Source organism: Pholcus phalangioides, unplaced genomic scaffold (assembly GCF_987345545.1).
Source record: "Pholcus phalangioides strain wild (caught in Gottingen) unplaced genomic scaffold, Ppha-v1.0 ptg000008l_1, whole genome shotgun sequence".
Lineage (NCBI taxonomy): Eukaryota > Metazoa > Arthropoda > Arachnida > Araneae > Pholcidae > Pholcus > Pholcus phalangioides.
The window spans coordinates 37,131,032-37,152,679 of NW_028301601.1; the positions used below are offsets into that span (position 1 = coordinate 37,131,032).

A 21,648-nucleotide genomic window follows, 5' to 3' on the forward strand; every position below is an offset into this window, starting at 1 on the left:
TTAATTTATCGTTTTACAATTTGTAAGTGATTGGACATCCGGTGTTTATTGGAAAATATATACAATAGAACTTCCATAAGCATCCTTCTCAACCCTGCAGTAGTGGCTCCCCAGTTATGTAGTGGCTTTAAGAATTACATGATTGTGGAGTGTTACTTAAGGAACACGATTAACCACCTTTACGATCAAGGACGTAATATTGTGTCCAAACGGCAATGGAATAAATTCAATCAAGTTCTCATTCTTGTCAGAAAACTTTCCTGACGCAGGGGTACAATAAAAACGGTGACGTGACCGCAGGAAAAATTGCTACCGCAGGGAGTCCCCCGCCGAGGGGTTAGCGCACCAACCTCTCGACGAGTATAAAAAACAAGCTTGTCGTTCGGAACCGGCAATAAATTGTAGGTCCCGGTCTAATTAGCCCTCGTGTGCAGAAAATGACTCTGGTGCGACAAAAATGATCGAATAACTCTCTCTGTTTTCTTTCCTCTCTTCTTAGCATCGCGAAAATTTGTTTAAATTCTATGTTGTTCCTTAAAGATGTTCCATTTACCTCCGTTTATTTCTATACGCCTATTAGTGATTTCTCCCCATATATCATGTATCCTTCTACTATATACAGTACATATAAGAGCCAAAGAAAACATGTTGGATGAGGGGTGAAAAGAGAAATCTACGTCATACCTACTCTTTTATCTTATTTATTATAGTGTTTTCCTTTCATTTGTTTTTTCCCTTCCTTTTTTTGTACCTTTTTTTTTTCCTTCTCCTTCTTTTCCTTTTTCTAACGTGAGGTTAGGTTAAGATAAGGTTACCATATTTATCGCCAATTCATCAAATATAGATCATAAGAATTTCTTGTCAGTAGCTTGTAAGTGAAGGGGTTAATAAGATTAGTTCCTCTGTGGCGCAAACATTGATGGCCTTATATAAAGAAAGGGAATCATCTCGAACAACCTCGAAAGCTCCCGTTTCTTTCGTGCTATCCACATGCTTCCACCCACGTCACATTCGTCATCACAAAAATTGACGTGGTCGCCAAATTTGCCAAGTTTATTGACAATTTGGCTCGATAAACACAGTGTCTTATTTCGTCCCTAATTAAAGGTTCCAAAAAATATTAATAATAAACGCTATTTAAAGAATTTGCAAGTAAAAATAAACATGAAATTAATATAAGTAACGTAAAACTATCAACGTGCACGCGTCAGTTTCTTGTGCCTTGGTCTTATCAAAAATTGTTGTATTCGTCAAACAGTTATTAGCAACTGTATTTCGTTCTAGGCCTCTTTACGAAAGCAAGCTCGGCGTATTTTTACCAATTAGAGTTTTTATATATCCGTGACTACACTTCACAGGAATTGCCTTTCGGTTCCATTCTAATCTGTCAAACGATTGATGGGCCATAACTATTTAGTAGAATTTGCAAGAATGTATTTACATTCTACGGTATATTCTACCAACCCCTTGAAATCGAATCACCCTGTATTAATTTGTAAGTAATTGTGTCGCGTCGTCCCTCATTTTTTTCACGTACCTGATCCACTTCTTGAAGGTTGAATCGGTGAGCTTCCCAAGTTCTCCAGGAGCTTCCGAGATCGAGTAGGCATGTCCGGTAACAGGGGCATCGCTGGTGTCGCGTCGTGATCCGGCGGGGTATCCGTGTCCGAAAGCGTCACCGGAGACAGATCGTTCTGGAACGTCTGGCTCGCACTCGCCGTCGGACCAGGGGTCGAGGAAAGGAGTATGTCCGGTGGCTCGTCAGTGGGAAAAGTTGAGGCTATCCTCTCTATGCTCTCGTCTTCCGCAGATGCTTCCGAGTAGTAAGTCGTTTCATTGGGTTCGGGGTTTCTTTCTTGTTGGTACCAGTTACTTTCTTGAACTTCACGTTCGTTGCTGTATTCGTATCTTTATAGAGAATGGAAGGAAATACATCGATTATTCAAACGAGTTGTCGTTACGCACAATTGAATCTGATTCGATCAAATGTTTTAAATTCAAAATGCAACCACTGATCACGTTTACCTTTGTCGTGGTACCGTGTAGTAATTCGAGGTCTGTCCAGTATTCACATCAGTTCCAGATTGTGATACTCCATACATTTTCATCCTGGGGTCCACGGGTTGCGTGTACGTTGACCAGGCCGCTGCCGCCCGAGACTGGGGCCCACTGTAGAGGTCCTTGCGCAGTATCTCGTCGATCGCTTTCAGCACGCTGCTGGTGTCGTCACTGTTCGTCGTCTCAGCACAAAGAGATAGCGAGGAGGATGCTCCCCGCATGGGCGTTGACATCTCCATCATGGACCGCTGCGAAGAATACATCATTCCTGGAGACACTGGCTTGTATGCTGTTGTCTGATTGCTTATTCCTAACCATACAAAAAAAGATACGCGTTGAAGAAGAACATTATGTATGCAGATTAACTACTTGTAGAGCAACGGTTTTCAACCTGTGGCCACATGACCCCCCCCTCCCTCTTGTGGTCGGGAGATATTCTAAGGGGAGCGATGGTTGAAAATCAAGCTGAAGGGGAGCCATAACAGGTTGTTAAGGAGGTCACAAAGAGCTGTAAAAAATGAATGTAAAAAGATAAAGCTTTTAAGTAAGGTATGGTGGAAAAAAGTGAGATTATTTTCAAATCCTGCGGAACCACCAACAGATCCAGGGTAATCTTCACGCACGGGCCCAATCCGCACATTGTGCAGGTAGCTTACAAGATTATATCTGATGCTACGATTTTCGATTGTAAGTACGTGAACATAACTTACGATACTTTTTTAATTGTTACTTTCAGCTAAGTACGAGGGGGGGGGGGGGCCGGCCCTGTATAAAACCCAAAAACTCACTGAACACACAGAGGTCGGAGATCAACCTTATTGATAAAAAAATTCCATTAAAAATATTTACCGAATAAATCAATTCATTAAGTAGAAATGTTCTCGCTCGGGGACCACGAGACAAGAGATTACGAGAAGAAAATGTAGTCCAAAAAAGGGGGGGGGGCGTAGGGAGAGAAAGGTTACGAAATATTTTTGTAGAACAGACACCTTTAGCCTGTCACTTGTGAGCAGCGTGGTATTTATTTATCGAGCCCCAAAGAACGCTCGATAATCGATTGTGAGCTCGATTTTGTACTCTCGTGTAGTATTGATCTACACAGGGTCTATCAAAGAGTTCGAAGGCCTAGAAGTAAAACATTTTTTGGCCCTGTCACCAATTGAGTCCCAGTTTTTATAAATTTTTAGAAGGGGAAGTTGACATCATTAATGGAAATATTCACGGAATGAAAGTCCGTGCCTGCTTTGAGCCCTGGGCCCGTTGGCCACCTTCTCCCGTTTTGTTAAGAACGGGTCGAATTAAACACCCTTTCAACTTGCATTGAAGAATTAATATTCTGCTTGATATGAGTTTGGCATGTGCAAGAGTCTCTTCTTTTCATAATCGGCACAAAACGGTGCTCGCAACTCCGTGGTTACTGATGAGATACAATTCAATGGAGTTTGCTTTGAAAAGAACCAACTCACTTGTAAAAGCACAGCTACATATGACTATGTAAACTATTACAATTTTTACGGTACTTTGTTTTAGACCTTACCGTGCACAGCGGTCTGCCCATCACCACGGTCCCTTTTTTTCGCGAGTTTGACCAATTCCTCGTGGAGCCGCATGTTTTCTTCGATCTGTTGGCGACGTCTAGCTATCTCAGCTTTGATCTTGGCTTTTTTCTCTTCCCTTGTCATCTGGTCGTCTTCGTCTTCGGACACGTATGGAGACGGTTGCCAGGATCTCGGTTTACGTATTTTCTTGTCTTTCTTCTTCCTCCGCTCTGTAGTCTGAGGACTAACCCTAATGTCGGGTGCACCGCTCATGAACGACTCACCCCAAGAACTACCACCTCCGTACATCGGATCCTGTGGCAAAGCTTCGGTTGATCGACGGAGTCTGTGCGAGAAAATACGAAAAAATGAAATTCAGTGAAAAATCACAAATAACAACAGAACTATACTACACGATATTTTCAAGCTGCTTGTCACGACCTGTACACTGACCTATTCATCTCATTATTCAATGTCCTAAAGTACGCGTCTGGTCCAGTAATTCTGTGGTCCTCTATCCTGTTGTCGATATAACCCGCGTAGTATGGAGACTGCTGCATCCCTCCTCCGCCTCGATCCATGTAATAAGCGTCGGTCATGCTCAGACCACTGCCCAAGCTTCCGCCGTAACGATTGCTGGAACGGAGACCCATCATTGTGCCTGGTGCGGGTCTGACGTGACCATCTAGTGCTTGGAACTCCATAGACTTGTATACATCTGCAACGAAAAACATTTCATATTCCAAATATCAATACATATTTCTATGAAGCTTATGTGAAACAGGCATCACGAATCTATATGAGCTTCCATTCAATTATATACGAGACATACATTTATCTGGAGACCATCTTTTTTAAACGTGTTTCATTCGTGAGTTTTCACCCGCGAGGTGTCTACCGATATTGCGTGTACCTAAACAGCCACCATTTTGGATCACGGCAGTGCTCCCGTTTCATGTGGCGTGATCGAAATGTTTTAAAAGACCGAGTGACTTGCACTTATGAAATAGGGTCCGCAATTCGTCTCCTTTATCTTAAGAAATTCCCCAACGGCAGAGATCCGTAGTGGGTCCGAATATGTCGTGATCCGGTAGATGCACCTCCGACCCACCCATAAGAACAGCATGGGTGTTCAACCTTTCGGAGAGCGCGGCGCCCACTTCATCGATTTGAAAACGTGTCCCGGCCACTTTACTAGGTTATCTGCAAATATGCCGCGGACCACTCGAGTTATCTGGAACTGTGCCGCAGGTCACTCAGAGATCTGAAAATATGTCGCAGGCCATTCAGGTGATCCTGGAATATATGTCATAAGTCATTGGAATAAGTAATGGAGAATGCGCCATGGAAGTTTGAATGATCTGGAACTGTTCTGCGTATCACTTAAGGGATATTTAAATGTGCAGTGTGTCACTTAAGTTGTCTGTGAATATGCCAATATGCCACTCACCAAAAATAATTTAACAACAAACAATAAAAGTCCAAATTCCGTTTATTTATGTGTGTGAAATGTAAATATAGACATTTAGTGTAAGAGCAGTAATATACCAGCTTTCCTTCATATGTAAAGTTAGCTGGATTTCAAAGTCAATAGGGGTTGTAGCCTGCACAATTTTCAAACTTGATTATCTCGAATTAAGAATTTGAGACTAATGCCGTTCTTCTTCTCATCTATTCAATTAAATTTACTGGAAACGAAAGCATTTTATTGACTGTAAATCCTTTCCACCGATAAGTTGAAAAAAAACGCCTTCAAAATCTCGGGGGGAAACCCTACGTTATGATTAAAAAGCCATCGTAAAGGAGCTAATAGTGGTTTTTATGGAGTGGCTGTATATCGATCTGAAAATTCCAGACATTACCAAAAAAAAAAATGAATAAATAAAGTAAAATACGGTGAATAACAAGCTGTAAGTGAAGACGAAAGGAAGGATTGCAGGGATAAAAATAGGAAAGGGGTTGGCACAGATTTTCCCAGACAACTCGGAGAGAAGACGGGAAAAATCGAAATTTTTCTCTGAGTCATTCAGGGATTTGGCTTGTCTTCTGCAACGGATTGATCAGAAAATTTGTTTCTAACTTATGATCGAATTAATTCATTGCACATCTCAATCTGATGTAAATGGAAAAGTGAGTTTCATTATATTATTCTCTAAGGTAATTTGTCGGGACTGCCACTTTTTTTTGGCGATTGATAGCCGAGTTTGGCTTCATAAATATGAGAATGAGGGAGCTGCAACAGCTCCTCGTATCTTTTTTTTTTCTTCTATGGATTAGAGTTTAGAAGTTAGAGAGACCATTTCTCTCGAGGATATGTTAAAAGAAGCTTGAAGCACACCTGGTGGGTTTCAAGACAAATTAAAGGAGCTGAAGGAAGAGAGCAAAAAATGAAGAGGCTCTCTCTTGTGTTCGATCGGTGAAAACCGTCGGCAATTTCATGGACGCAAACAAAATCCGTAAGCCATGGAAATGAGATGAGTTCTCTCCTCTACCTCCTCCCCTTTTCAATTATTTAAAATTTCGCGATCGATCAGCGAGTGAAGCTCAGTTTGTTTTGGGGCTCACGCACTAGCGAGGGAGTGAAATAGATAATTTTGAGGGGGGTGGGCAGCTGCTCACATACTTACTTTGCTGCATTTCCAGAGCTGTTCTCTGCTGCTGTTGCTGCTGCTGGTGATGGTGGTACTGCTGGTGGGCGGCGTAGATCTGGGAGGCGTGCGGCAACGTCTGCATGCCCATTATCGGTGTCGTCCTCTGGTAATCCTGCGCAAAAGGTGGCACGGTGATTTCACTCGTATGCCTACGGCGTGATTTCTTAGGGGAGGCCTGGGCCTGGGCCCTCGCCACCGCCTGCTGCTGTGGCTGTTGGCGTCTCAGCGCCATTGCCGTTGTGGCGAGAGCACCGCTGCTACTGCTACTAGACATTAGAATGGTGGCGCCGCCGACGCTACTACTAAGGCTCATAACAGGTGTGTGAGTTGGTGTGGTCACGCCGCCCGCCATCATACCCTTCCTCTGAGGTGGCTGTAGCAGACCGCCGCCGATCTTGCGATCGTGAAGGGGTTGGGAAGCGGTCGATGATACTACCGTGGATGTTGCCGTCGTCATTATGGTGATGTCATCCTCCGCTAACCTCTTCTGAAGCTGCTGTCGGTTCGTGGAATGCTGTTGGAGTGTCGTCATGTGGTTTACCTGTCCGACGGTTTCGCGATCCTTACGGAGCTCCATTAAAACTTTCCTCTCCTCCGTGACGGCTTTCAGTTCGTCTCGCAGCTGCTGCTTCAGCGACTGCATGTACTGTGGAAGCATGGTTCCCGACGGGCTTACCACTTCTGGTCTCGAAGACGATGCTGCGTCCTGGCTGGTCAATAACGTCGGACTCGGTGTCCTCGAATGAGACATGCTCGCTGGAACTGACATAGTGGCTGTCGCCGGTGAAGCCGCTTTGACAGTAGTTTGAAACGTCGTCGAAGAAAGTGCGGCCTGATCGTGGCTGGTTTTGGGTTCCGGATGTTTGTTGTGTTGAGACATGGCATCAGTGTCAAACTTCGAGGATATGGCACTAGAGGTTAGGGAGGTTATGTTTTTCGTGATCATGACATCTATTGACGATGTAGAAGACGCGCCATTCTGGCTAGCGTTGGCGTGTTTGTTGGCAGCCAGAGCTTCTTGTAGATCGGTAGACAAAGGTGGTGTCTTGTTCCTTTCCAAAGTTCTCAGTCTCGTAGGACTTGGGGAAGATATCTGCTGATCCTGCGGCAGCGACGGGAGCTTCCGACGCAATCGAACGGACTTCACGCTTTCTGCTTCACTCTGAGTGTCTGACGAATCACCTCCCTAGTGGCAATGACACAAAAAAGAAATGAATGTATGCTTCATAAAATAAGTACTCATTTCATTGGTATACGTTGTGCCCCAGGAATGCAAACTTGCAGGAAGGGTAGGGTTCACCCAGACAACTCGTAATCACATAGCAATCCACAATAGCGTACACAGAATATCCCAGAAGCGAAAGGACACCAAGTGAATATGCGTTTTAATAATGCATGTGCATCAGCAAAAGTAAAAGAGGTAAAACAAAGTGTCGTCCAAGCGCTGTAATGCAGGCCTCAAAAAATCCGGCTAATGGAATTCTTCACATTCTGAAAGGTTCTGGGCATGTCTTGGACTTGCCTGCAATGCTTGTAACCAGTTTCTCAGCACTGCCAATAGAAGTGTCATATGATATGTCATCAGTCTGGGAGTTGGGGGAAGTAATCAAGCCATGATAGATGAGATATGGCGATCGAGTCGAACTCCCGCGCCTGTACAACGCCATACACCGCGTTGAAGAAATATCCATATCGTAAGGAATCCTTGAAGCTACATCCATATTGAAGGGGAACCCTTGAAGCAAAACCTACATAGGAAGGAATCATTGAAGATTGCTTGCACAATATTTCAGTACACGATATATCCATATTGTGTGAGGAACCCTTGAATTTATATCCAATAGGAAATGCTTTCTTACCACAAGTCAGGAAAGCTTTTCCACTCCTGCTTAGCCATGTGATTCTGAGTCATCTAGGTTCATCCCACCCCCTTTTAGCCCTTTAAGTTTTTAACCCTGGTACCGGGACACCCTGTCTTATAAGCAAAAGTCTATATGTAACCTAGATCAGTGGTTCATAATGAAAGGTCCACGGACCCTTTATAGGTCTTTAGAAAGATTTCAAGGGGGACTGTGAGGTCCAATCGGTGAAGTCAATACCAAGTGAATGAATAAAATACCATTATTGTTTTTGACATTGCTTTGTGCCGGATATTATCTGTTTAAAGGTTTATCACCATATTGCGATTTCATCCATATTTTTATGGGCATCTTTTTCTCAGCCACCTCGTTGGGCATTTTGCCTGTTGTGGCGTTGTATTTGTATTTGTATATTCTTTTGAATAATCAGCTTGTATGAACCCCTTGTATGAACAGAGCGGGCGTCATGATCAGTTTTTATTTTTGAAAGGATCCGTAGCCCTAGTTTTATTGGCACAAAGGATCAGTGTAACACGTGAAGTTAAGAAACTCTGATCTAATGGTGATACGGGCGTGATATTTCGTTTACCTTGTCTCTGGGTGTGCTAGGAGTCTGAGGTGATCCCTCCGTGGTAACGACGTTGTCAGTGGTGGCAGCACTGGCACTCGTCGACGAGTACAAAGATGGACTGCATGACCCGTTCAGCACAGAACGTAGCGCTACATCATCCTGCGGTTTGACGGCGCTACAAGAGGATGACCTCAACCTCCTGACTGGAGCATTATTGGTACCTGATTCGGCAACACCAGCGGAAATGTGAAGTGGCGACGACGTGCTCATCAAGATGAGAGAATCCGTGAGCTTCAGCGCACTCTCGGCTGTGCCATGGCTGTTGCTTCTAGGCTTTGGCGAGATGCTTCTGATCTGCTGAGAACAACGGCAAGTGATCAAATAATGCTAAAGGCATTAAAAAGCACAATATAACATTGAATTAACATCGATACACCAGTGGGTGTACAACCTCCGGTCCGTTTCCATCCGGCCCGCGAAAGTTGTTCCGGTAGAAAGTATCAATATACACAACACGATAAATACCTAAGCTGGCTATATTTTCTTCCTAAAAGCACGACAATTTGGAAGTCATGCGGAATATCACTGAAAAAATTGTCAAAGGAAGTAAAGTGACTAAGGCAAGTAATTTAACAAGCACTAAAATGGCTGAAAAATTGTCAATCGCTGAAAATGATGGATACTGCAAAAAAAGTATCAGTTCATAAAAAACGTATATGACGCGAGCACACAAATATGTGATTTGAATATATTTATTTGACTGTAATTAATTATAATAGAATCATAATTATCATAATACAACTAATTTATAAGTTATGAGAATAATCTTAATTCCTGGTTTCAAAAATTCAACTAACCTTGTTGAAAAAGCGGGGGGGGGGGATATCGTACAAATAAGTTGGGACAGTCAAAATTACGGGAATATCCCATGAAATACGGTCACATAGTTGGTCACTCTTTATATATAAACTTCCGGCCAGCAGTGTTAGAAATACCGCATATATGGCCCGTGGACTAAAAAAATTGTACACCCCTGGGATACACATGATTTCTTTAGTATGTTGGGTATCAAACCGAACGGGTAAACACATTTTTTACCTGTTCGCTAGCCATGGCGTCCAACAGACTCCTTACCGGACTGCCTTCCTGAACCTTCTGTGATTGGTCGAAAGTCTGATTAACCTCAGATGCTTTCCATGCTGGCATCGGAGATACTGGTCTAGCGGAAGAACCAGAAGCAGTGATCGATGATTGCGATTCTGCTGGAACGTACGCGGAACGCGTGATTTCAGCAGCTGTCATCGGGACATCAGTCAAAATCGCGCTGTAAAATGGAAAAGAATATCACAAAAGTTTTTTAGCACCAAGTAAATAAGTATCAAAAGTTTCTACAAAGATCTATCTATCTATCTGAAGAACTCTTATTGGTGGTTGCATAAAATTCTCAATGCATCAAACTACAGTGAGACCTCGCTACAACGATAAACCCTTCCATAACGATATTACTTCAAACCGTATTTGGAATTGCCTATACGGGGTGATTTTAAACGCATGGGACAAACTCTAAGAAGCGATATAAGACTCCTAAACAAGCTACTTTGGCCATAGAATGTGTTGTCGCACGAATCGCAATAGCAAAGGAGGTAGAGGTTGTTTTTAGAGAGTGAACAACAGCACTTCACGAAAAGTAAATATCATATTTTTCTTACGGATTTGCTGCAATAAGTACAATTCATCATTCGAGGGTGCAGGGGGGGGGGGGTTGTAATGTGGTAGGACTTCTCATGGTGCAACCTGGGTAACACGCAAATTCAACCACAAGTCATTGTACAGCTTAATCATCGCACAACATTGATGGTCCTTGCCAATGAAAACAAACTCCAATCCAATCCGAAGCTGCATATGTACCCTTGAATGATAATCGGAAGCCCATCGGAAAAATATGATATTTGTTTTTGGTGAAGTGCCGTTGAGCACTCTTTAGCAAATACCCACTACCGCCCTTTGCTATTGCGATTCGACAGCACTTTCTATGATAAAAAATGCTTGTTTAGGTGTCAGCGTTTAGAGTTTGTCCTATGAATTTATAATTACCCTGCCGTCAGGGGGTGGCTCGTAATAAAGGCGCACCCCCAAGAGAATTTATAGGCATCAGTTTGATGCACTAAGTTATCTATTAAATGTTAATTTAATGTCTCAAAACTGATATACATCCCGTGTGTTTTATTACTGTTTGATTGAAAAAATATTCTGAAATGTTGTTTCCATTTGCAGGAGAATTATTTAGAACTTGTAGCAAGAGATTCAATTAAACGACAAGTTCTGTTCATATTTTCGGCGCTCGAGTAGTAGCTGGTCCTGGTCCAGCACCTCCTAGAGATAGAAGGCTTCCGTAGTCTGCTTGTGACGTCAGTAAGTAGTCCATTTTCCCTCAGAATATTCAGGGGGGGAAAAAATTCCCTGCTCGTGCCAGTATCATCGCTGTGAGGAAAAGAAATGATCGGGCTCAGAATTGACGATTTTTCTATGCCCCACATCTAATCACTATGCGGTATTTGTGAGCCAATCAGGAAGATTGTACGCCAAAGTAAGAAGAAGCGAAATAGGATGCTGTGTTTCAAAATGTGGCAAACTTGCTAGGTAGTCTTGTTACATAGGTTTATGGCAAACAGTGCAGAGGCCTTCTATCTATCTTCAGGAGGTGCTGGTTAGACTCCGCGTCTCAAAAATGGCTAAAATTCATCCACGAAGGAATTATCTTGACATTTGAGGCAATTTTAAGTTCCTCAAACAAAAAATATATCTATATATATAAAATTGATTTTCTGTGTGTGTGTGTGTTCTCTATACAAATGTACAATTTTAGATCGATCGTCGCCAAATTTTGCATATATACCCCAAATGGAACCCGACTTGAACGATAGGCTACTTTCTCAAAAGTAACTTTCATAATATTTGCGATTCATTCACCCTTACGTACAAGCTCCAAGTCGAGAACTCTTTGGTGAAGGGGCTGTTTTGGGTGAGCACTCATGCTCTCTTTGAATTTCTCGAGATAAGCGTACGGGTTCTTAGGTAACTTTGGTCCAAAAAACATCTTGAGCGTGTGGAAAAACAAAAATCTGTGCAAAAATAAAATATCCAATATTTCGCAAAATGGCACACGGCATTCTCCACGCTAATATCGAAAAATTCAAAGAAAAATCATGGGTGCTCATCCAAAAGAGCACCATCACCGAAGAATTCTCAACTTGGAGCGTGTATATAAGGGTGAACACATCGAAAATATTATGACAATTATTTCTGGAAGCCAAAACGTGAGGGTGAAGTGTGTATGGAAATATAAGAATGGAAAGAGTTCCAGTATTTTTTAAATTTAAAATTCTATTTCAACTCAAATTTTATGTTCTGTCAAGTGTCGAGATACGAGTGACCTACATTCTGAAAGTTATTTTACAGTTTTTAGAATTATTTCATCAGTGTGAAAAGTTCTTTTTTTTTGTCATTTTCAATATTCCAGTGATCCAATCAGCCAATGGTAAGTGGACAATTCACAAATATCGGTATCCTGACCACAAAAGCAAAATTGAGGGGAATAATCATCATTCTTAGGCTCATCCAGGCTAAGCCATCACAGAAATCACAACTTCTAGCCTGGAACAAAGAAAATAGCTTCTTTTTTTTTTTTGTTACAGTGTTATCAATTACATTTCGTCGCTGCGATTAAACTCACAAATGCATTTTACAGCGGCGCCTAATGATAATGCTACCTCTCGATAAGCTCTCTACAACGATATTTTTTCTTAGTCCCCAGTGTATCGTTATATCGAGGTTTCACTGTATTAATATTATTAAATTTTCCAACCTGGTGGTTGCAATTTGTTGAGCAGCCACCGCCGCTGCCGCCGCCCTGTCCCTAGGTCCTTGAGCTGCCATTGCCACCGCGGCTTGCATCTGCTCGACGGTCGGCTGAGGTAACCTGCGATGAGTCCTACGAGGAGTCGTTGGCTGAGTGTCTTTGGATCCTCCTGCAGCTGCCGCCGAAGTCTTCTGAGGGGATCCACTCTGCTGCTGTTGATTCATCAACTGAGATGCTGAAGACTGCTGTTTGTGCCCAAGGTCCGGGGTACTCCTTGCGAGATTTTCCTGGAAAAATCCAAAAAAATTGCTTGTTTGAGTATCATGTGACATGGTGCTGGTCGCTATTTAATGAGAATTAGGTGCGTAATGCATTTTCCTAAGACATTGTCGTGTCTGTTCAAATATTCAATTTAACTTTCGTTCTCAAACAGTTTAATTTTCCCTTGACATTGTAATTTTTTTAAACACTATAACATAGAATTTACAATTGGGTTTCGTCTCTGGGTTATTTTGATGCCTAAGAACATAACTCTTTATAACGATAAAATTGCATTAAACACGCCTTCAAATGACTTATTTTGGAAATCTTTTTGTAGTAACTAATAACTCCTTATATTTGCACATGGGCCAGATCCATGCAAGGATGGTGTACAATGAAAAAACACGATTCATTAGTAAAATAAAATCGGATATCAGTGTAAAAAATCCAAAAACTTCACAACATCGTTAAAAAAAATGAAACAATTTCCCAATTTGATTTTCGGAGAAGTCTGACATTTTTAAAATAAAATAAGTTTGTCTGGTGGGATTGTGGAAAATACACGATTTTAGAAGTAGCTACGCTTCTTTGTAAATAAAATAGTGGACATTCAAATAAAATGTGTCGAAAAAATAATTGAAGTTGCTGCTGCAATTACGACATATCCATTAGGCATACGCAAAAAACCACCATCTGTTCTGATCTGAAAAATTAGGTGTTTCAATGACAAAGGTATGTTTAATTATAATTTTCGTATGTGAAACTGGAAAAAATCTCGTGGTAGTGAGCATATCGTAGAAAAATGTTTTCTGAGCGTAACCGGTGCCACTTTCAAGTCCCAAACGAATGGGAACCCAGTTATACGAAGTCCAAAATATTAAAGGCCTAATCACGGCTGTTATTCAAAGTGGGGGGGGGGTCTCTTTAACAGAGCATGTTAACAAATCTTAAGCAGCCTGTTGTCTGGAAACGTTAAAATTTTGTACCAGGAGAAGAAGTGTATTTTTTTAAAAAGCAACGGATATCGGACGTCTGGTGGATACAACTCTAAGTATATAACCAGGAAAATATCTTGATGCTGCGAAAATAACTTGCGCAGAAAAAAATTCTTAACTTTTTCAATATGTATAACCAATGATCTATTGACCAAATCATTGACCAAAACTTATAACGGACTTTGACAGCTGCGGGAAGAGATGAGTTACGTGCCTTACTGAGAACCTGAATAGCTTGTAGCAAGTTTGGCTTTGGCAACGCTGTCAGTATTTTTTCGAAAAAAACCCGAACAGGAAAAAATTACACCTAAATAGTTGTACTCATTTACGATTTCTAGATCTTTATTTCGCCACTTTAAGTGATCGGCACGAGCCAATTTATACAAATACAAATACAACGCCACCGTCCCTCCTGAAAATCATTATTTTAGTTTTGTTCAGATTCACGTAAAAATTAAGTTTCTCACAGTAAAGCGCAAGTAAGTTGATTTTTTTCTGAAGAGACAGCGTTTTTTTTGCCAATAACACAATATCATCCGCGTAAAGTAGACTGTATTTCATTTTTTTATGATCAATTGAAAGACCTAAGACTCGTTTTTCTGACCTATTTATACAATCAATTATGAACTTTTTACTAAAACTCAAATTTTTATCTTTTCTAAATTATTCTTCGAATCTTTTGATTGTGAAAGCAACTTCCTATTTTTCACTAACTGCAGTTAGTAAGGGACTGAAATATATAAATTTATAGCAATGTTGCAATAACAAATCTATGAATGAAAAGACTAAAAAAATTAAAGCATTTTGTTGCTCTCTCTTCCCTGTCGCAGCTTTCTTCCCCACGTTATGAATTAACTGTGTTCTATCGTGTCCATTCAAGTATAATTTTTTATTTCTCTCTTTTCTATCAAATATTGTAAAATATGTAATTTTATTGTAAACTCTAATTTGTGTAGTTTTATTATAATTGACTGGGGACAAAAAAATTATTTTCATACTATATGAAGATATGAAGATCTGCTATGAACATAGCAAAAATGAGGGGAAAGCATGGATCTTCCTGCAACACACCGTTAGTTACATCTAGTGAGTTTGTAAGACCTTCACTGTGTTTTTATTTTAGCTTTGGCATTGCCGGAAAGACCACAAAAGATGGTCAACAACTTTGAGCTCACGCCAAGTGAATGGAGTTTGCACCATAGCAACGAGTGGTCCAAGGAGTTAAATGCCTTAGATAGGTCACAACAAAACATATATAAAGTTCACCCTTTTTCTGGCGTGTGTGCAACTGCATGAGGGAGTTTAAAGTGAATATATTGTCAGGGCACCCTGCGCCCCTCCGAATTGTGCATTGATTTTCCGGCAAGACATTGCTGCGATTCGACCAGAGTTCCACACGAGTCTATAGTTATTCGTAAAGTTTTTGTCGCCCTTTTTAGAAGCAGGCTTACAATGTATAAATTTACGCTATAATCTTATATATAAATTTGAAAGTATATATGTATGTATGTTCTATATACAAATGTACAGTTCTAGACCGATCGCCCCAAATTTTGCATCTAAACCAAACAGGAACAGGATTGAACCGTAGGCTACTTTAAAAGTTCGTCAGAGCTCGGCAAATGCCCGAAATAGGCGAAAAACCGTCAGACAACATAGGTTCCCGGACCCCAACATCACTTTCGAAATGTTTACTTCGGTTACCGTGGTTCCCCTAACAATGCGTCTCAGATATGCACATGCTTTTACAATGGTCTGTCACTTCTTTTATGCTGCCAGTATTATGAATAATACTTTATGGTTTGTCCCTTTTTTAATCATCTCAGTAATTGAAGCAAACCCGGGCATTGCAGATATAAACAGAATTTAATTTATTTCGTCGTTTCCCAACCCAATGAAGCTGTCTGATGACTTACAAATAGCCTTTCTGAGGCGTTGTGAAGGAGAAAGACAAGTTTGTGCGTGTATGTGTGAAGCACGAGTGTGTGTTTGTGTAAGCAAAAATCCAGTCCAATGTCATGTCCAATGTACAAATGTAGGATGCGCTCTAAAAGGTTACAATAAGGGGGAAAATTAAAATATTCAATATTTAAAAAAAATCGTTGGTGTGTAGACAAACCATATAACACATACAACACATATGACATATAGATAACACATACGGATACAAGAATGAGTACAATATACCAGTGGCAAAATAGGTGGATATAAGTGGGATATAATAGGATGACTTATACAGAACAAATAAAAATAGAAATGCACAATATAAATATAATTTTTTTAAATCTATCTTCCCCTTTTTTTCTAATTCAATTTTTTTTATTCCTTTTTTTTTTTTTTTTTGCTCGAAAACATTTATGACAAAAATAGTAATAGAATATATAATTTTCTTTATCAGTAGACTGTCCAGTCAGTATGCAATACCCTTTTTTGGCCTATGGTATATTGTTCTCTGTGTAATGGATCATAATCAGCTATCTCATTTAGATGGACATATTCAGAGTTCTCTAGTTTGTCATAGTGGGTTGTAGATAACTACTTGATGAAGTCCATTACAAGGACCGGGTCATCCCTGATTTCCCCTACACATATAAATTTAGGTGCCCTCACAAAAGACCTTAGGATCTTGTTTTGCTGAGATTGCAGTTTTTGCATGTTGCTATGACTTGCATAGGCCCAGACCGGAGCTGCATGTGTCATAATTGGTCGAAGTTTAGATTTATATAGTGTGAGTTTATCCTTTAAGGAGAGACGCGAGCTTGAGGAAATGTCATTTTGGAGAGTATGCCTAGAGCTTGGGTGGCCTTGTTCCTGACATAGTCAATCTGCGGACCAAAAGTCATTGGCCGGTCCAGAATACAGCCTCGGTATTTCACTTTTCTTACTGGTTCCACGGCCTCTCCACCGATATACATAGAATGTATAAAAAAATGTTATTGCATCAGGTGTCCAAAATTTGTGAAAACTTCAAAAAATAAACAAATGACGATAAAATATCGCAAATTGCAAGAATGGGATTAGAAAAAAATAAATATTTTTTTTTAAATAAAGGAAAAACAGTTCTAAAACATACTGATAGATGGCACTAATACACAAGCATTTTAGGTAGATTTATCCAAATCAGGTTGTCACTGGAATGAAAAAGGATGCACGTGGATCCTTCATATTTAATACTCAAATAAATCCATGGAATGCACATTACCTTTTTGCACAAAAAAGCCTGTTCAAGGATGATATCACTCTTCGCTATCCATACGAAGGTTTGTAACGGCTGGCCGATGCGAAAATTTATTTAGGAAAGACAGAAAATAATCCCCCTCCCGTATCCGGCAAGAGAGAGGACGTGGATTCGAATCCCCGCAAGGGCAGTTGAATTTTCTTTCTTTCTTAAATTCATCTTCGCACATCAACCAGCTATTAAAAACCTTCATAAGAAAGCCCGATTTGCATAAATATGCTTCAAGTATTTCATGTTAGCATGATCCATCAATGAATTTTAGGACTATCTCATATGTCCTTTTTTGATTAACTTTTGAAATTCTAACGAACTTTTGTAGCACCCGGTAGGCTAATAGGGATTGTACGTTAAGATTCAATAAGCCAAGTCATCCAATCAAAAACCAAGTTCAACATTTTATTTTAATTTTCGAAACTTCTTGTACAAAGGGCTTCGCAAGTATCTCTCAGCTCTTTTCGCTGCATTGATGATAAAATTGCAATAAACACGCTTTAAAATGAGCTATTGTTGAAAATCTTTTTCAAGTACATACTATATAATACACAATATTTGAATTGGAAGATATTTCATAAATGTAAAAAAGGAGCTGTGCTTCACGTCTAGTGTTTTTGAATAGTCAAAGAAATTACACAAAGTAAGAAATACAAAAATTGTGGAATCATATCCTCTTCCATGATTTAAACCCCTTCCCCCCACACTATAGAAGTTTAAAAAAAATATATTGTGCTTCAATTGAGGTATTCTGCCTATTCCACCATCCCGGCTATTCGCGATTCCGTATTCATGAGTACGAAATCAAACAGCTCAAATGCCGTTTTTTTTGGGGTTTTTTTTTTTTTTTCAATCGTGACTGAAGGAAAACGAAAGAAATTACCTCTTCCTTCAGCTTTGCTTGGATATCCCAACAGAAAAATCCATTGCCTTTCCAGCGAAAAACTCAGACCATTCGGGTGTGTGTGTGTTTGTGTCTTCTTTTTTTTTTATGCAATTCTGTTGGTAGAATTCTCAAAATATTTCTATAGCCTCGAGTTTTACGATGGTTTTGTATTTGGTTTGCTTTAGAAATATCGTGTTCATAGAATCTCAAAGCTTGTAAATCGTAATGGATCTGAATATAATCAAAATTATTTAAAAGAAAGTGTTTAAAAAGACGGTTTCGATACAAAATTATCATTATTATGCGATTGTAATTGAAAGATTCCTATTCAGAGCTATCTGGAAAGAGAACAAATGGATGAAAGAGTGCAGCATTTGGTTGGTATGCATGGAAAGACCATGAAAAAACATTTTTTTTTTTAATATACGTACTATATATAAAAATAGAGAAAGGTATAGAGTTCTTTAAAATGAACGATATATAGGGACAAATACGGTGCTGTGGAAGTCAGTGTGCGCATCATGATGGACTCGCACCGCGAGGACCCAGGTTCGAATCTCACTAACGGTACAGTGGCGGTCGGCTAGAGTTTTTTCGTTATCTGTGGTTTTTCAAGGCGCAACTGCGAGTCCCGATCTCCCGTTTAAAAAATTCTCTCCACAAAGAGCAATGAGGCCTACAACACTTAAAATTCACTCATAATACAACAGGTAGAATAACCTGCGTGGTTGTTTATTTCCGAATTCGAAAAACAGATGGCAGAACTTCTTAAACGTTTATATACTAGACATTACTCAGAAACAAACTTCTCTTTAGGTACACAACAAAAACGTAGCACATTCCGACATAATTCATTAGAAGATTTTCAGAGGAATTTTTACGAATTGCATGTGCAGTTTGCTTGTATGTTACGAAGTGGTTGTAAAACAAAATTCTAGAGTAAGTAGAAAAATTTACGATGACTTGCTAAAAAATGGCATTCCTTCCCAATGGTGAAAGGCAGACAAGATGTTTCAGAATTCTACCGTCAAAAATAAAAGATGTTATATAGTACACTTCAAGACAAAAAAAATTTTCCCAATGGGATCCAGGGTCGCGACCCACTTATTTGGGGTATGAGTACAATATCCCACTTCAGAAGTCACCAAAATATAACAACCTTGCTCACATCATGAGAAGTGACAGAGAAATTTCTTCTCTGCACTGAATGAAGCATTAGCATGCACTGAATATAACAGTCATTAGTGACCCTAGGTTCCATTGCAGAAACTGTTTGTGTAGGTGTTTACTATTATCTCTCCGTTTTGGCGTTAGAGTTCTGCGGACATCCTGTATATTGGCCCACTATGGGAGCTTTTTTTATGCACAGAAATTCACTAAAAAATAGTCTAGTTGGGGATATTTACCTGGTAATCTTTTTGTTGCGTAGAAGCAGACACGATGCTCGACCCTGTGCCTGATATAGGGCTAACAGCAAGCGATGTCGGTGAAACTGCAGTCTTTATTCCAGAATCGTCAACTGGAGATGTGCCCGGGAGTCCCAGTGCTCTGTTGAATTCTTCCAGCATACCAGATATAGTCCCGCTCGTGGCCCTCGGTATCCCACCAACCGGGTAATTGGACTTCATCAGCTTTCTCTCTTCTTCGTCCAAGATGTCATCGTCCGAATAATCTTCGACGACGGTCTTCTCCTGGAACTTTTTCATCAGTTCCTGTTCTGCCGCTTCAACGGAAGGCGAGACATCCATGATTGGCGATAGGTCCGACACGGGAGACCAGTCTTGAGGATCCGGTTTCGGTTTTGTTATCTTCTTTTGGTTTTGCAAATCTATCGAATTCGGCTTGGACGACGAATCCACCAGAGAAACCTGGGTTTCTTCTTGGTGGCTCGGATCATTGGGCGCGTGATATGCGGAAGGATCTTGATTCAGATATTGGTTTATGTTCTTTTGAGTGAGGGTGGCGTCTCCCATCAGACCATACGTGTATGCTAATCTGTTGGTGTCCTTGTCTTTTTCAGACGGAGCATACGGGCCAGCTCGGTATTCCTTAGATCCCAGGGCTAGCGGTTCGGAAGAGCGCCGTTGTGTTTGTTGAAGCGCTTTCGCAGAGCTGAAAGCTTCGTAAGACAGTGGTTGTGTCTTGTGCTCTTCGAGGTAATGCTTTGCGGACACTTGCCGACTGTCTGGCGCGAGTTGGTGCAGAAGAAGTTTATCATACGGCATAGCTGTCGACGGCGGGTCGTTTTTAGTTCCTCCACCAGCACCAAGCCTTGAAACTGCCTCTTCCGTTATGGCGCGAGGTTCCTGGGTTGTTCCGTGTTGACTGTACACATCATTCGTTCCAGGTGGTATGATGTACCTCGCATTTCTCTTCAGAGCGACATACCCGTCGTCGAAATCCTCCATAGTATGATACGCGCCCTGCTTGGATCTCTGCAGCTGGTCTTGTTTCAACGCGCCAACGCCTTCAATGACCTTGCTATCCATCTGCGGCAGACTTTCAAGCGAACCAGTCATTTGAGGTTTCTCAGTTGCTGGTGGTAAACCAAAGTTGTCTGAATAATTCTGGTTGTACATATCCAGTTGTTTGACCGTGGACACCACGTGTCCCTTGCGTTGAACGTAGTTGTCTTGGGGTTTCTTGTGCTGGTCCGACCCGGCTTCCTTGTTTAACAACTGCTTCTGTATATCCGAAGACCTCTTCACTCCAAGAACGACTTGAGGTTTCCTCACGCAAATCGCATTCTCGATCAGCTTAAAGTAATCATCTTCGTCATCTTCCTTATCTGGATGGTCTTTCTGGATGTCGGCGAGTGCCTTCTCCTTGACAGAGTCTTCAGACTCGGTCATTATAGGGAGCTGTTTCTGGTCGAGGCCTCGAAAAGGGTCTCTCTGATTACTGTCTGACTCTTTCCTCAACGGTTCGGGCTTGTATTGATGCCCGGCAGACCTTTTGCCGTCGTCTTGCAAATGATTCTGATTAAAGATGACGCCAAAAGATCTGTAGATCTCTTCTTCCGCTTGCTTCAATTTTGTAGTGTCTTGATTTGTCTCTTGTCTAGGAACTTCTGCAATAGGTTGATTGTGTCTCCTAGTGTGAGGACTTCCTTCCTGTTGCCTTGCAGCGTGCTCGTAGTATCTCTGCTTCTGCTGTTCTTCTATTTGCTGTTGCAAAAACTGCTGGGTTTGCTTCACATGCCCGGCTGTCGAAACGACACTTTGCTGCTGTTGCAATAGCTGCTGGGTATCAGGTTGGAAAGTTTGTTGCAGTGTCACTGACGTTAATGGTACCGTTCTCGGTATGCTCGACTGTCCGTTTCTTCCTTCAGGCAGCTTGTCTTGAACAGAAGTTCTAGATCTTTGAACCGGTGGAGACGAGGTCACTCCCGGCAGCTGATATTCTTCAGGCTGCTGTTGATTTGCCGGATGATGATTCTGCTTTTGCGGCACGTCCGGAAGTTGCTTTTTCTGCCGGTTTTTATCTATCGTTGGTAATTGACGTCTCGGGGCTGTTTCAAGTGGACAAGCATTGAATGCATTCTTCCTTTGTTCTTCTTCCTTGTATTTTAGCTCGGAATCCTTCGCGTCCCTGTCATCTTTATTAGTTGTTTCACCCCAACTTCCTCTTCGTTCATCATGATCCTCCATTTTCTGCTTGTTGGTTTTTCCTCTCTGATCTGCAAATAAACAATTTGAAGTAACGCGTGATTATGAGCTGCTTTATAGCACTATATATTCA

The 21,648-nt window shown here is 41.0% G+C and overlaps 1 protein-coding gene across 2 annotated transcripts in view; it reads right to left on the reverse strand.

The window, feature by feature from the left end:
• The window catches only part of LOC149084237 (uncharacterized), a 165,912-nt gene that overhangs the window by 19,954 nt on the left and 124,310 nt on the right, over positions 1–21,648 (reverse strand). Inside the window, exons 5-13 of one of the 2 annotated variants that reach the window (XM_089234586.1) lie at positions 19,314–21,586; positions 12,543–12,823; positions 9,776–10,001; positions 8,696–9,031; positions 6,224–7,433; positions 4,050–4,314; positions 3,596–3,942; positions 2,026–2,368; positions 1,538–1,908 (exon numbers count right to left, since the gene is read on the reverse strand). In XM_089234586.1, the coding sequence (XP_089090712.1) occupies positions 1,538–1,908; positions 2,026–2,368; positions 3,596–3,942; positions 4,050–4,314; positions 6,224–7,433; positions 8,696–9,031; positions 9,776–10,001; positions 12,543–12,823; positions 19,314–21,586 (5,652 nt within the window). Of the gene's footprint in view, positions 1–1,537; positions 1,909–2,025; positions 2,369–3,595; positions 3,943–4,049; positions 4,315–6,223; positions 7,434–8,695; positions 9,035–9,775; positions 10,002–12,542; positions 12,824–19,313; positions 21,587–21,648 lie in introns of both variants that reach the window. The other variant, XM_089234585.1, reaches the window with a different exon arrangement.